General features: G+C 32.2%; 2 protein-coding genes across 4 annotated transcripts in view; both read left to right on the top strand.

The window, feature by feature from the left end:
* Positions 1–1,901, top strand: part of LOC108690414 (mucin-5AC) — an 18,723-nt gene extending 16,822 nt beyond the window's left edge. Inside the window, exons 6-8 of the mRNA XM_018197687.1 lie at positions 156–421; positions 680–834; positions 1,383–1,901. Of these exons, the coding sequence (XP_018053176.1) occupies positions 156–421; positions 680–834; positions 1,383–1,544 (583 nt within the window). The 3' untranslated portion in view covers positions 1,545–1,901. The remainder of the gene's footprint in view (positions 1–155; positions 422–679; positions 835–1,382) is intronic.
* Positions 1,902–6,076: 4,175 nt separating this feature from the next.
* LOC108690417 (ITG-like peptide) lies at positions 6,077–11,977 on the top strand. Of its 3 annotated transcripts, none has more exons than XM_018197696.1 (6): positions 6,077–6,216; positions 8,029–8,218; positions 9,906–10,032; positions 10,237–10,386; positions 10,608–10,696; positions 10,959–11,977. In XM_018197696.1, the coding sequence occupies exons 2-6, from the start codon at positions 8,057–8,059 to the stop codon at positions 11,100–11,102; spliced, it is 672 nt and encodes a 223-aa protein (XP_018053185.1). In that variant the 5' UTR covers positions 6,077–6,216; positions 8,029–8,056; the 3' UTR covers positions 11,103–11,977. The 3 variants fall into 3 exon arrangements, with proteins under 3 accessions (XP_018053185.1, XP_018053183.1, XP_018053184.1); XM_018197694.1 differs by having other exon boundaries at positions 9,903–10,032; positions 10,959–11,102; XM_018197695.1 differs by lacking the exon at positions 6,077–6,216 and having other exon boundaries at positions 8,057–8,218; positions 9,903–10,032.
* The last annotated feature ends 2,512 nt before the right edge of the window (positions 11,978–14,489 follow it).

Genomic DNA, 14,489 nt, shown 5'->3' on the forward strand with positions numbered 1-14,489 from the left:
TATTATTATTTTGTTTTGTAAAGAATATGAAAATTTAATAATTTTAATTCTTATTGATTTCTTAACCGAGCAACATTCAGTTAAATAACGAGATGCTTTGTGTAATTAATAGCAATTGGAAAAATACAAATATAGCATTATCTTATTGTTATTAGCTTCCTGGCTTCTTTGGTCGCGGTGTTCGGTGAATACGATATTTCGGGCGAATTGGAACCAAAGCGCAGCGTTACGAAAAATGTACGCCGTGTCATCGTGAACCGCGGTTACGATCCAGCGACATTCGAGAATGATGTGGCGCTTTTGGAGCTCGAGTCACCAGTGCAGTTTGATGAGCACATAGTACCGATTTGTATGCCAGAAGACGGCATCGACTTCACTGGCCGAATGGCGACGGTCACAGGCTGGGGCCGACTTAAATACAGTGAGTATCGATTTTCGTTCACCCAATTTGTAAATTGCGAACGCCTTTGTGTACACGACTCATGCGGTAAATTTCCCGCAAGACTAGAAAGTACAAAATGGAACAGGTTACCGTGACGAGAGCAGAGTAACAACTTTCACGATGACTCTCGTATAACCTCCTACGCGCCCGAATTCTGTCCGCGGTTTTATCGTAACTTTCTTTTCGCGTGTCATCTCGCCGTCAAGGTTTTACTAACGGTAACGCTACATTCGATAGATGGTGGTGTGCCGTCGGTGCTGCAGGAGGTCCAAGTGCCCATAATGGAGAACTCAGTTTGTCAGGAGATGTTCCAAACTGCCGATCACATAAAATTGATTTTGGATAGCTTTCTCTGCGCTGGATACGCTAATGGCCAGAAAGATTCTTGTGAGGTAATCGGATGAATTGCTCCCTATTGTATTCCATTAACTTTATTAACTGTTCCAGCTATTAGCGGTGCCTCTTTGATCTTATGGCAAATAATGTGATTACTTTGTTGGCTGCACGTGTGAAGCTTCAGTATAACTATACATAATCTACATAAACTTCAGTATTACTATACATAACTACTTGATCTTCTATTGTACAGGTCTTATTTTTCATTCTAGAGAGAAATATCATTTCAATGCATTTGTTATCAGCCACCATCTGCATTACTTTTTAATCCTAATCGCTAACGCGCAATTAACCTTGATCACACGTAGAAAATTCATATCAATATTCTCAATAATATTGACTTTTTATTTTAAATTTTAATTGTTTTTATCATGGAATTTTATTCTATTATGGAATAATTTTTTATTTTATTTTAACAATATTCTTCAATATTTTGGCGATTAATCCTTTTAACTTGTTTGTTAATGCTGCGATAAATAACTATCTTGCAAGATTAATAAGTCTTGCATAAATAATTATAGGTAACGGTAATGATTTTCTTCAGGGTGACAGTGGTGGTCCGCTAGTGATGGAACGGCCAGACGGCAGATGGTTCCTAGTCGGGACCGTGTCTCACGGTATTAAATGTGCGGCTCCGTATCTACCGGGTGTATACATGAGGACGACTTATTATAAGCCTTGGCTGCACAGTATCACCGGAGTCTGAGAAGCTGGGTCACAATCGTCATATCACGTTCTCGCGTAATTGCGCGAGCGGCACCGAATGCCATTCTGTATAAATGTACAAAGGAAGCCTAATTTATTTCCCTTCGAGATAGAGCGTATTTAACTCAATTAAGTAACCGCAGATGTAACCAAACTTGAATGTCAGAATGTATTGATTTCTGAATAATAATGAGACGCTTTATTCTCTTATGCATCCGTTATTTCATGTTTTCCATTAATGCAACGGGAATGACACTTGCATAAGTTTGTGCTGAATAAATTTTATTGTAGAAGCAGAGAAATACAGGAAGAGAAAGAGATAGAGAGAAAGAGAGAGAGAGAGAGAGAGAGAGAGAGAGAGAGAGAGAGAGAGAGAGAGAGAGAGAGAAAGAGAAAAGGGAAAAAAAGAAGAGACAATGAAAAGGAGAAGAATGAAGAAACAAGTCAACCTGAGTCTCAAGTTATTTAAATTTCTACGGAAATAGAATTCTACGGAATTGTCTGCGGCAAATTACTACTTCTCGGCGCACAACCAGTGCCCGATGTTACATTTATGCGTATCAATGTTTAAACTCGTCTTTATGCGCATGTGTATACGTATTTACAGAGTCAATATTGAAGTAAGTTCAGAGATAGTATCGAAAATTTTTTAAATCGTTATCACTCTTGAAATGACCGATTCCTATCGCTTCCTTTACATCCTTCCACGATCGAAGAAACAGATACAAATAATTCACGATTTACGTCAATGCTCTATATAGCGGCTTCCTAATTTGAAACTGACTTTTCTTTAACAAAAATATCTTATTAATAAAAACAATTTTTAACTTAGAAGTTATTCATCATTTAATTTATAATTGTTAAAATTTATATCTTTGTAAAAATTGTTAACTCCTAAACAGCTCAATTAAGAGAAAATTTATTGCAAATTAATGATATTTCAAATCACATCAGTAACAATTTCATCATCAAAGATACATGAGTGAATTTTGGACTACTGTATGTATACAACACAAGTGAATTTCAAAAACTGCACAATATTCTTTCCTATATTTTATATCTCTACCTGCTCCGTGAATATTCGCGGAGCAGCTCTGTAATACATACATAAGTGCATAAAGACGTGCTGCAAGCTCTATTTTATTTCATTGTTAGATGTTATTTATTAAATACATTTTTATACGATAACATAATATGTGCGGTTATTTATTCACCATCAACGCACCACTCCACGCACGGAAATATCATAAAAGACATCAACGACTACTTGACGTCACATCGCCGTGCATATTACGCGCTACAATCCTCGAGGTGATATTCCTATTAAAAATAGAGACAAATGTTCTCCAAATCGATCGAACTTTTAATATACTTATATCATTACGTATAAACAACGTCATTGCGGTGATAACGTCGCTGCTTCCGATGCTTCCGGTCTTTCTGGCGCTCGTTCATTTGGCACGTGTTTGAACTAAAAGGTCGTGACATCGATAAAAATCTAAAAACCGTATATACCACAAGATATTTGCCTACGGCATTAATTCTGTGATATTTGCATTTTATGGTAAAAATCAAAAATTCCTTCAAAATTTAAATTCAAATTCAATCAATCCATTCAAATATTGTTATACGCCGCCAGCGATTCTCTACAATTTTCTAGAAGACGAAACAGAAAAATTTAGTCACTTTAGAAAAATTTGGTCTTTTTATTATATAAATGAAATTTCATAAATATAAGTTTTTTTATTATAATTAATTTCTAAAATATATCTTTCTAAAATATCTTTAAGATAATCTTAGAGCAATCCCCTTGTCTTGTTATCTCGTTGTGATTATTAATTCTGTGCATCTGTGATAAATGGGAAAATAATAGCAAAGTGTGCAACTTTATAGGGGAATGAAATGTCGTGTTACCGATTAGGATCTTTGTGAATACGCTCTTTATTATGTTAGCCACGCGTAAAATATATATACAGTTATTCTATTCAGAATAGAACTTCTTGAAAGTACTGTTATCATTATTAATACTGTATTACAATTGATATTAGTTGTCTTCATAAATCTCGCGATAAGGAATTACGGAATTACACGTATCAATTGTAGAATTGATTAGATGTGTTTCTTGTATTTAAAATATTACGCAGAATACAAATGTCAACTGTAATTTCGTGATATTTAAATAGAGAAGACTGATAAAATATCAAGTAAGAAATAATATATATGAGTATTACAAAATAAAAATTGTTTAGGAAGAAATTAACATTAAATCAGGCTGAAAAATATTATTTAATACTCTCTCTTCAACATAATTATATAGAAAAATTACTATTTCAATATATATGTAATCATCATTTATATAATAAAAGCAAAATTCCTCCGGACAAATAATATAAAATTATTTAAAGCGTTGAATTTGATTTTAAGTTAATTGGATTTCAAGCGAAAATACATATAAACAGTCTACGTATTGTATTTTCGTTTATGTAGGAAAGGGCGCGGTAATTCAAAGGACCATGAAATAGCGTGTCAGTTGACCTTAGCGGAGAATAAATTTCAGTAAGTAATCGAGATCATTAAACAAGTATTCATCATACAAAACCATCCTACGCTTATTCATGCGCGTGCTATTACGACACGAGACAATATACATTTATATTCCATCATAGTGGACACGAAGTTTCTTGGAAGTCTGGGACCTGTTATTCACGACACGCAAGACCAAAGTAACGTTCAAAGTTATGCCACGAAACGTCAAAGCGGAAAGAAGTGATGCGATTTAATGATACGTACATATACACGACGCGACCCGGTGCACTCGCGAGAACGCATGTATGCATTCACCTACGTACTCTGGCATTTCGTCACACAGGTGGTTGCATCGTAGACGGTAAGCGTATTTGCGATCTGTCACTGCAAGATTTACGCACGTCTACCGGTTTTGTTCTCCTTCTTCGCGAAAATGTTCACTGAGTGCCCTTTTTAGGAAAAAGGAAATAACATCGTAATTAGAATTTAAGATCAACCGTTAGTTGCAAAAAAGATTAAAGTTGAAAGAGTGAAGGTTATACAATTTAAAACTATTCATTATAATTTATAATTCTTTTAAACAACAATAGTTAAAAAAATCTTTTTATGAGAAAACTGGCATAATAAAATAATAATAGTTTAAGTTAACTATTTGAATAAACTTTCCTTAAATTCCTCAAAATAAAAAAAAATTATTCATCAGTATTTTCATTAAGGATTCTATTAAGAATAAAAATTACTTTGCATTTTAGAATTTCAACTTTTAGCTTCAATAACTTTCTAAATACTGGCTTTTTGAGAAAAAAATCATTCAAAGATATTTCATTTAAAAAATCAGACTTATTGAGGAGTTCAGATTTAAAAACATTAAATAATGATGAGACTATCACGATTTTTGCTTCGCTATCATCTGGTATATGTGAAAGAACATGCGGGGGTTTATAAACGGATATATGGAGCAGGAGCGACCACCCGGCGAGTACATCAGGATACCTTGGATCAATACGGCCAAGAGAGAACGAAACTAGTATATAAGGAGTGTGACAAGGAGTGAGCTAAAGTGAGCAAGGCAAGCACGATGAACGGCGAGAACGTGTCCTGGCGCGCAAAGGTGGAACTCGTTTGTCGTGATTGTCGGGAATACATCTTGAGAATCTCAAATTGAGATAAATATAACAACGGGCATTAAAAATCAGAAAAATTCTGCAAAATACAAAGGACCCCTTCCACAAAGTCGAGTTCGCACGAGTGATGAGCGAAATTACTTATTATTTCTGACCTTTCGCAGAATGTGTGCTGCTTATTCTTCCGGATATTACAGAACATCGCAATTTCTGAAGTTGTTTTCAGACGCAAATGGTATCCCAAAAGATTGTGATATTATAATTTGCGAAAAAAGTTAATCTATGCGTACGAATCTGATTGTAAAAAGATTGCAAGCAATTTAAAGATTCAAAGCAATGTAAAACTGTGGATTTTTTCTTTTTCGCACAAGTAGCAAAAAGGGTGCTGTATATTATCTGGATTTTTTATCAAAATACCGATAAAAACTTTTTTTAATTAAAAATCAATGATTCATTGTATCATTATTATACTTGATCACATTATTGACGCTGTTAACGCTGCATCATCTGCCAATATGAATAGTCTCTTCTTTTTTGTTCTGATTGGTCTATAACTCTTTTCAAGTCAAATCAGCTAGAAATAGTAGATTGTTGATTCAACAATTTTCTTCGGATGTTTGACAGAGAAATTTGCATATTCCGAGCTTAGGGAATGAATAGTCTCGGATGTGAATGGTTTATTTGTTCAAGTGGCTCCTTCCGGCAGCTATCTTACTCGGAGCAGCAAAAGATTTGAATGAACAAAATGTCACGTAGGTCGCAATAGGGTGGTACGAAAAAAAAGAGAAGATGGGCCGGCAGCGGGTGGCGCATGCGTCACTATGTATATGCGCCCGTGTGACGGTAACCGGAACGACGTAGAAGTATAGATTGCCGAAGCCAGCACAGCACGGACTCAGTCCTCCAGCAAACTCCACCGAGGACTTGTTGAGCTTGTGTGCACCTAGCGAGGGGTAGCTAATCCTGCCCGGCCGAGGTGTAAAGGCGTTCCAGGCAAGCTGAGCCAGGGCGCAAGAACTTTTCGTAAGTGACTCATGGCTTGTTAATAGAAGGGATACTTCTGATATTCAGTGTGTCATAATATTATAGACATTGCATGGATGTTTTAGAACTAGAGCGTCCTATATGTTGTATTTTTCGGAGCTTGTCCTTGACGTTCAGACACATTCTCAATATTTTTTTCTAAATAGAGTAGTTATCGTTAAAGTATGTTAAAACACAATTAAAATAGAATAAATTGATTTATATTTATAGATTTGAAGTTAAAATTCATAAAAACAGTGTTTAAATATTTTTTTTATCTAAGATTGGTTTTTTAATGTGTTAAAGAATAATTTGAGCTGATAATTGAGCTAGAGAAATCGGATAAATTTAGACTAATTGAAATTTTGTGTTAAACATATTACTATTTAGCTACATCACTAAATATCGCAAATAAATTTCATCTCAGTTGAAAAAATATAAGAGGGAGATTGATGAAACACGAATTATCGATTGTATATTTGGGGTTATTGCTACTATTGACCTGATGCAATTCATTTCATATGTTGATCATAAATTATTCCTTGTGAAGAATATGAACATGTAACGAGAATAGAAAATGTAATTTATTACATTTTTCCCTCTTTTACAAATAATTAAATTCTGATGCATTTAATCTTCTCGCATTATATTATATAAAACAATTTTCTTTGAAAAAAAAGATGCCTATCACATCATTAATTGTAATATAAATATTAATTGTAATTTAAACATTCATATTAAACGAATATAGTCGATTGCATTTTAATATATTTATAAATATTAATCATTTATAAATATTAATCATTTTAATTAATACCATCATAGTTTATTATCATACAAAATTAGAAGCTTATTCTCGAAGAATATGAAAATACATGTATTTCATAGATTTTCCTAGTATTATCATATGCGATATTTTTCGAAAATAAAATCGCAATAAAGTTTACTGATAGTGAACTTTAGTGAACCTTACTAATTAGTATGACATAAGAAATAAATTAAAGATAATTATTAAAAAATTATTAAAAAAAATAAGTAATAATAATCGATGACTCTGCATGTTGTGAAGAATGTTCTTATCGGTTTTTGCATCGGTTTATGAAATTGCACTAGTAACCGTGAAAAGATCACTTTAAGAAAAGTATAGTAGAAGCATTACATCATCAGCGTTTGATATGATAAGCCATCACGTAAAACGGGTTCGATGCTAACGGCTAACTGCATCTTACGGATCGTTGCTTGCAACAAAAACAGTCGGGATAAACAACACGGAAATAAAATGTATTCATAAGAGATATAGGGAAGAGAAAATCAAGCGAAATTCATTTCAGACTAAACGGTAACAAATTCCTTTTTATCCTGTTTTATCTGTTTTTGTTCTTTGATCGAGCTGCATCGTAAACATAATCTAGTTTTACGTAGAAACTTTTACAAATATAATTTCAATACATTACTGTCAATCACAGTTTCAAAAACAGTAAAAAATTTAAATAATGAAAAAATGAAATCTACTTTATGATTCTGATGATTAAAAAAAAAAGATTTCAAAATGTTTTGAAAATTTCTGAATACTTATATTGCTAAATTTATAAAATATAAATGTCACGCACATAGAAAAAATATTCTCAAAAATAATATTCCTAATTATTTTGAGATAGCTACACGCATAATGCATTTGTAAATATTCGCACACTAATACGTAATAAATTAACGTTCACTTTTCAATAATATGCGATTATGTCGAGTTTTCTCTGATAAATTTCAATAATTTTAACACGATATGAGCACCCTTTCTCCCTCGGATGATTATAGAGCGTCGAAGATCAGCATCTCTAACGGCATGAAGGCGTGTGCAGTGATAACGTTAGTGCTTGTAGCAAACACAGCTTACATCGGTGTCGAGGCATGGGGTGGCCTTTTCAACCGCTTTAGTCCTGAAATGCTGTCTAATCTCGGTTATGGCAGTCATGGAGGTTACATGAATCGCCCTGGATTATTGCAAGTAAGTAAAGCGATCTGTCCTTGGAAAAGTAACAGTTTTATATCTCGCGATCATTGTAATCAAGTGATAATCATATTTTGTAAGCCGTAAAAAATTGTAAATCATATTTCAATCTTTTAACGTCCTTTACATATATTTTAGACATCAAAGATACAAAAATCTGAAGATATTTAAATATCCGCTAAAAATCCAGGCATTTAAAACTCCAAAAATGTTATAAGCTGGTATTCGTAATCGATTCTTGTTGTTTAAAATTGATTTAAGTATAATTTTGAGATGTCATTACATATTAGCATCTTAAATATAATAACTTAAGACGGATTTAAAATAAGAACAGACTGTGAATTATGCGATTTTAATTTTTCAAGAGCTCTTTAAATATATCTTAGATGTCGAAGATAAAAATTCAACAGTGTCTCCCTTAATTTTTTAGATATTCTTTAAACTATTCTTCTTTTAATAATATGAACGTTTAAATAAAAGTTCAAAAATTACTTTAACTCTTTACTTTTTTACTCTTTTGAACACTTTTCACATAATAAAATTTCAGACGTAGACTGATAAAATCTAAAGTGCTTGCAAGTTTGCCTAGATGTCCTTCCAAGTTTTTTTAAACGCCATTTGAACTTTTTATTATTTGATTTAATTAGCAACACCATACCGCAATACAGGTCACGCACGATCGATACTTCATTTTCGAGCTGCGTGCACTTGTGCTTCAATAACCGCGAGAAGAATTCTCCAGCGGCTCTATTTATTTCGCATTTCTTCAGTCGCGAAGAATTAACCGCGGAATTGCGATCTGGAGATTGAACAGAGCCGTTTCTGTACCACGATATTTGTGAAATTACTACTACTATAGAAACTTTTATTGCGTTTCAACTGCAGTGGAGATATAACTTCTGGGAATACTCAAGCCCGATAAATATCTGCGCGCACGTTTCAATTGCAGCTTTATTTATTTCACATTAACTCAGAAAGATTAATTCTCTTCGCCGCGTGTATAATCAAGCCCTGGAAAATTTCTATTATTATTAAATGGAATGGAATTGTGCAGTAATATTTTCTTATTCCTATTCAGGTATATTCTCTTTATTACATGCTCCTTAGGCCATGTTCCGATGTATGTACGTTACCAATACTGAAAATCTATAATATGCGTAAATTATATATTTTTAGTACTGACAGTGTATAATCAAAACGTGGCCATATTCATCATTATTGTACTTATATATTCTTTTTTTTTAAAAACAATAAATTTGCAAAATATTCTAAACAAAATTACATAAATAAATCTAGCAAGAGAGTCAAATGCAGAATCAAATGCATTATCATTCAACTCACATTTGTCTGCAATAAAGAAAAGCGAAAGAAAAGCATCACATGATATACTGATAATAATGATTCATCGAAGTAACAGATGAAGTTAGAAATAAATAATTAAATAAACTAAAATCAACAAAGAAAAAATAGCTTACTGTTTCTTACAGATTTTAAAGCAATTCCAATAAATAATTCTATTCCATTTAATTATTGATTGATGAAGAGAAAATAACAATTGTTTTTACTATCCCACTTTTAATTTTTCTTGATAAATTATTTCATAATTTTAAAATTGTTAAATATATTCAATTCTAAATAATGCATTTAGGATCTTAAAATATAATTTGTATTTTAAATAAAGCAGTCAATCCAGGAAGGATATGGTGGTATATATGAAGGAGTTGAACCAACGGAAGAACCTTGCTACGAGAGAAAATGCGTGTATAATGATCACTGTTGCCCGGGTTCCATTTGTGTAAATCTCGATGGAGGTAAATCAAAATATCTCACAATTGAAAGTTCCTAAGTTAATTAATAAAAGCTTATTCAATTAAAATTAATAAAACTCTTTTTAGGAAACAAGTTGTTATGTCTTTGACGACATTTGAACATTCAAATAATGTCAACTTTCCTAAGTTATTTTTTATTCTTTTCGTTTTGTCGATAAGAAAATAATCACGAGTTTAATGTTTCAGTTGTTGGAACATGTGTTTTCGATTTTGGTATGAAACAAGGCGAGCTTTGTAGACGAGATAGCGATTGTGAAACTGGTTTAATGTGTGCCGAAATGCCTGGACGGGAAACAAAATCGTGTCAACCACCGACCACTTCAAACAAATTATACAGTGCGTTGACAAATGCATATTCTGCTCTTTTAAAATATACCCAAGAACAATAAGACACGATAACATCAAAACGAATCGTTAAAATGAATTGTAAATGATTGAAAAGTGACTTGATCATTTTGGAGTCATTTTAATAATGTTTTGATGACGTGTTTTGCTTGGATACACAGTTACTTAAGATCATGAAAAGATTCTATCAAGCAAATGTAATGTACTTACAGATGAGGAGTGCACTATGTCAAGCGAGTGTGATATCAGCCGTGGACTGTGCTGCCAATTACAAAGGCGACATCGGCAAACTCCTAGAAAGGTAACAATACGTATCTATTATTATATGAACTGTAAAATAAAGTTACATCTAAAATTTTAAGAAAAACGTGTTCGAAAAATTTTATTTTTTTAATGGAGTATTTTGTGTATGTAAAAAGAAATGTCTTATAATACTGAATATTCACTTCCGTGAATATAAATCTTTTTTAATATCTTATATCGAGTGGAACGATCGTTTTATAAGTCTAATAATGAAAAAAATCTCGTTTTATATAATTCTGACGATGGAAAAATCTCGGCAGGTTTGTTCGTACTTCAAGGACCCTCTGGTCTGTATCGGCCCGGTGGCGACGGATCAGATAAAATCCGTAATCCAATATACTTCCGGCGAGAAACGGATCACCGGACAGGGCAACCGCTTATTTAAACGGATGCCATTCGCCTAAACGCTCGTGCGTCATCACAATGGATGGGAAGTATATAAGATAATATACAGTATATAAGATATAAGCTACGAGAAAATCAAATCCTCCTTTAGTCGTTGTGAAGATACCTAGGTCTAAGTCTGTCGATTCGACATTACATTCAATCTCCTTCCAAGTCCTAACTCTACTTCATGCTACGATACACCGGAAAGTATGATGATAGCGTGCGACAAAAGTGGAATTAATTATTACTCGGGAAGATGTTACTTCGAGGATGTTTCTTCTTCGAATATAGCGCGACTGACAAACCTATAACACATATCATAGTAAGCCGTCTTATAGGTCTCTAAGGATAAGGGACACGCTAGCGTAGTTATAATAAGGAAAGTGCGCTGATGTTTAAGAGCGCTGTTCGACAAAGATGTTTCTTAATGATATAAAACTAAGGTGTGGAGGAAAGCTCGAAAGAAGGATTTATCTATCGATCTACCGGTTGAGCTTTTCTTTCAAATTATAGAGAAAGTTTGTAGAGAAAGTGAAGCACTTAATTATTTGCGATAAATCATGGTTATAGAAATAAAATATAATAAATGAGAGGCGTGCACAAAGAGAAAAGTAAAGTCCTTCTTATCGTTGCAGTGTCAACATTGACTATTTTATTTTATTAATCAGTGATATTCTCGTTATATTAAGTTATAGGATATTTCAAATGATAAAGTCTATCTTTTGAAAATTTTCGAAGCAATAGAATAAGATTATGACCGTTGACACAATAATGTGGTTACAAATGAGATTTCCCTCAATGCGAGAAATTTCAATGTCGATACTGTGAACGATAATTAAATTGTAAGAGACTGTGCTTTTCAACTGCATTTTCATACATTTTCACTACGTATCGTAAAGTCAAAATTGATTTAAAACTTGTTAATTTATTAATAATAATAACAAAAATAACGCAAAAGAAAAATACGCAAGAAAATACCTAAAAAGAAGATATACGAGAAGCATTTCTAACACAAAATTAAAATATATATTAAAATAAAAATGAAATTAAAATCTAAAAGAGAATAAAGTCAAATAATTCTAAAAGAGACATTTTCTAAATTTGAGGTATCTTTTGGATTTTTTTAGAAAGTGCTTTGAACTTCTATACTGTTTGTAAAATGCATATTTCGCAATTTTAAACAGCAAAATGAAAAAAGTGCAGTTAAAAGAAACAGAAGTATCGTCAACGATTATAAGTTGACTTATATCTTTAATTGGAATTCTTGAATGATTCCAATAAGTCGGGATACTAGCAGGACGTGACGAAAGGAGTCGTTTGCAATGGCGGATTTAAGATTCAAATAAAATAAGAAATAACATTTCTAGTAAGCCAACAATATTTTCAATATTACGAAAACGTTTTTCACTTTGTTGCTGAAATATGAATGTTACAAGTATATAAACAGTCATAAATCAGATCAACGATTTGGGAAAACTTGGTAATACACGGGTCCCTAATAAGCTCCAAGAAACCGGTTAACCATAAGTCCGCCATTGCACGTCCCGTTGATTATTCAAACGCACAGAAGTATTTATTTTTCTTTTTCATTATACGAACGGTCGTCCGGCAGACATCGCAAAAAACGCGAGGTGTCATTCAGACGGTTTTAATGATGGAGAAGTATTTTCTACTGGGGGAAGAGAGCTGAAAGAGGCGCAAGTACCTTATAATTCAATCGATGTTTCGAGTTTACCCTTAGAAATCATACTTAGACGATTTTAACTCGACTCTATGTCAAATACATTTTATCCTTACCCTTCTCCAAAAAGAATTTCACGCACCATCGGTGTGTATATCGTAATCTAAGTCACATTGTGTTGAAAAATGACACATTTTAGAATGTAGAAGGATTATTACGCTATAAACGATACATATCAAAGAGGGAAACATTTTTCTCCGCTACATTATATTCAGAAATATAGCGTTATATATAAATATACACATATATACAATGACAAAGGAAAAGATGAGACACTTTTAACTCTTAGTGGCAAATATAAATGTGCATATTGTTCGTTTAAAAAAAAAAGATAAAATTCCAAGCAAGTACTAAGAAGGGAAAGTTATTAAAAATCGCGGAAATCGCTCTGTTAAACATCAATCGCAGAAATCGCTCTCTGTCGAGTAATAATATCGCGGAAATCGCTCTATTAACTATACTAATGAAATCGTAATATTATAAATATACGATATATATTATCTGTGGCTATTGTTATGTGAAACATTATTCTGTGGAAAAATTTATTATAATATTAATCGTTACTATCGTCAGAGAAAGTATAATGTTAAATAATAATCGTTTCAGAATGATTGCACGATGTAAGCGTAATCGTGAGAGGCGTAATGTTAAGAGTTTTTTGAAATCACATTCGCATGTAACAACACAACAGTAACAACAACAATAACAACAACAGCAAACAGAGAATGACAAAAATGCTCTAATCTCAATAATCGTAGAATAATCTGTTTTTTGTCTTGAAAAGAAAAAGCTGTTAGCGAACCGTTGCTTTCCATGCCACCGGTGCTATAATCGCCAAGAGAGTCCTCTGAAGATTTATTATCAATCTTCTACTATCTCTCGATATTTCCCGAAATGTTAATCTACCTGTATAAGAAAAAACTCAAAACATATCGAAATGCCTAATGCATTTAAGAGAATTCTATAAAATATGAATGTTAATTACAAGATATATTATATATCCTATTGAAAAATTATATTTTTATCTTCGATCCGTATGTACATTTAAGCTCTACATATTTACACAATATATTTTCTCGAAAGGCGTACATATACCTATAAAATAACATACATATATATTATATATAATCATACATACGCACATTTACATATCCGCCCTGCTGTATCATACATATGTAATGTTCTGAGAGAGAACTGAGATTTTTTATTCATAATTTTAAGCGGTTATCTTCTTATCTTAAATTACAGATGTAAAATTATTTGTTAATGCGGATCGATGACCTAGTCATATAAATTTTAATTACAATTTATGCGTCTTTTCTTATCTTTATACGTTTTAATCTAATAATAGTCAAATACTATAATTTGAATTTCTTAAAAAATATAAACATTTAATGTGAGATATTTTAGACCTGAGAAAAATTTTTTTATCTAATCTATCTGTGTATGAATTAAATATTTTAAATGAAAATTTCATTATTCCGTGAGAATATAGAAAGAAGTTCTCTTATTAGATGTTAAATTTAAAATTATTTATTAAAATTATTTATTACATATGTTGTAAGACATATCTTCTCTTTAGATACAGAATATATTATATAGTTATCTGCAAATTATTTATATATAACAATCTACATATAATTTCATAGATGGAATATGTATA

The sequence above is a fragment of the Atta colombica genome, unplaced genomic scaffold (assembly GCF_001594045.1).
Source record: "Atta colombica isolate Treedump-2 unplaced genomic scaffold, Acol1.0 scaffold32, whole genome shotgun sequence".
NCBI lineage: Eukaryota > Metazoa > Arthropoda > Insecta > Hymenoptera > Formicidae > Atta > Atta colombica.

What these genes read in the sequence shown, in the direction of transcription:
- LOC108690417 (XM_018197694.1), top strand. Translation starts at nt 8,057, where the DNA reads ATGAAGGCGTGTGCAGTGATAACGTTAGTGCTTGTAGCAAACACAGCT. An exon ending in ATCGCCCTGGATTATTGCAA is followed by an intron (nt 8,219 to 9,902) that starts GTAAGTAAAGCG and finishes TTTTAAATAAAG; the next exon opens with CAGTCAATCCAGGAAGGATA. An exon ending in ATCGGCAAACTCCTAGAAAG is followed by an intron (nt 10,697 to 10,958) that starts GTAACAATACGT and finishes AAATCTCGGCAG; the next exon opens with GTTTGTTCGTACTTCAAGGA.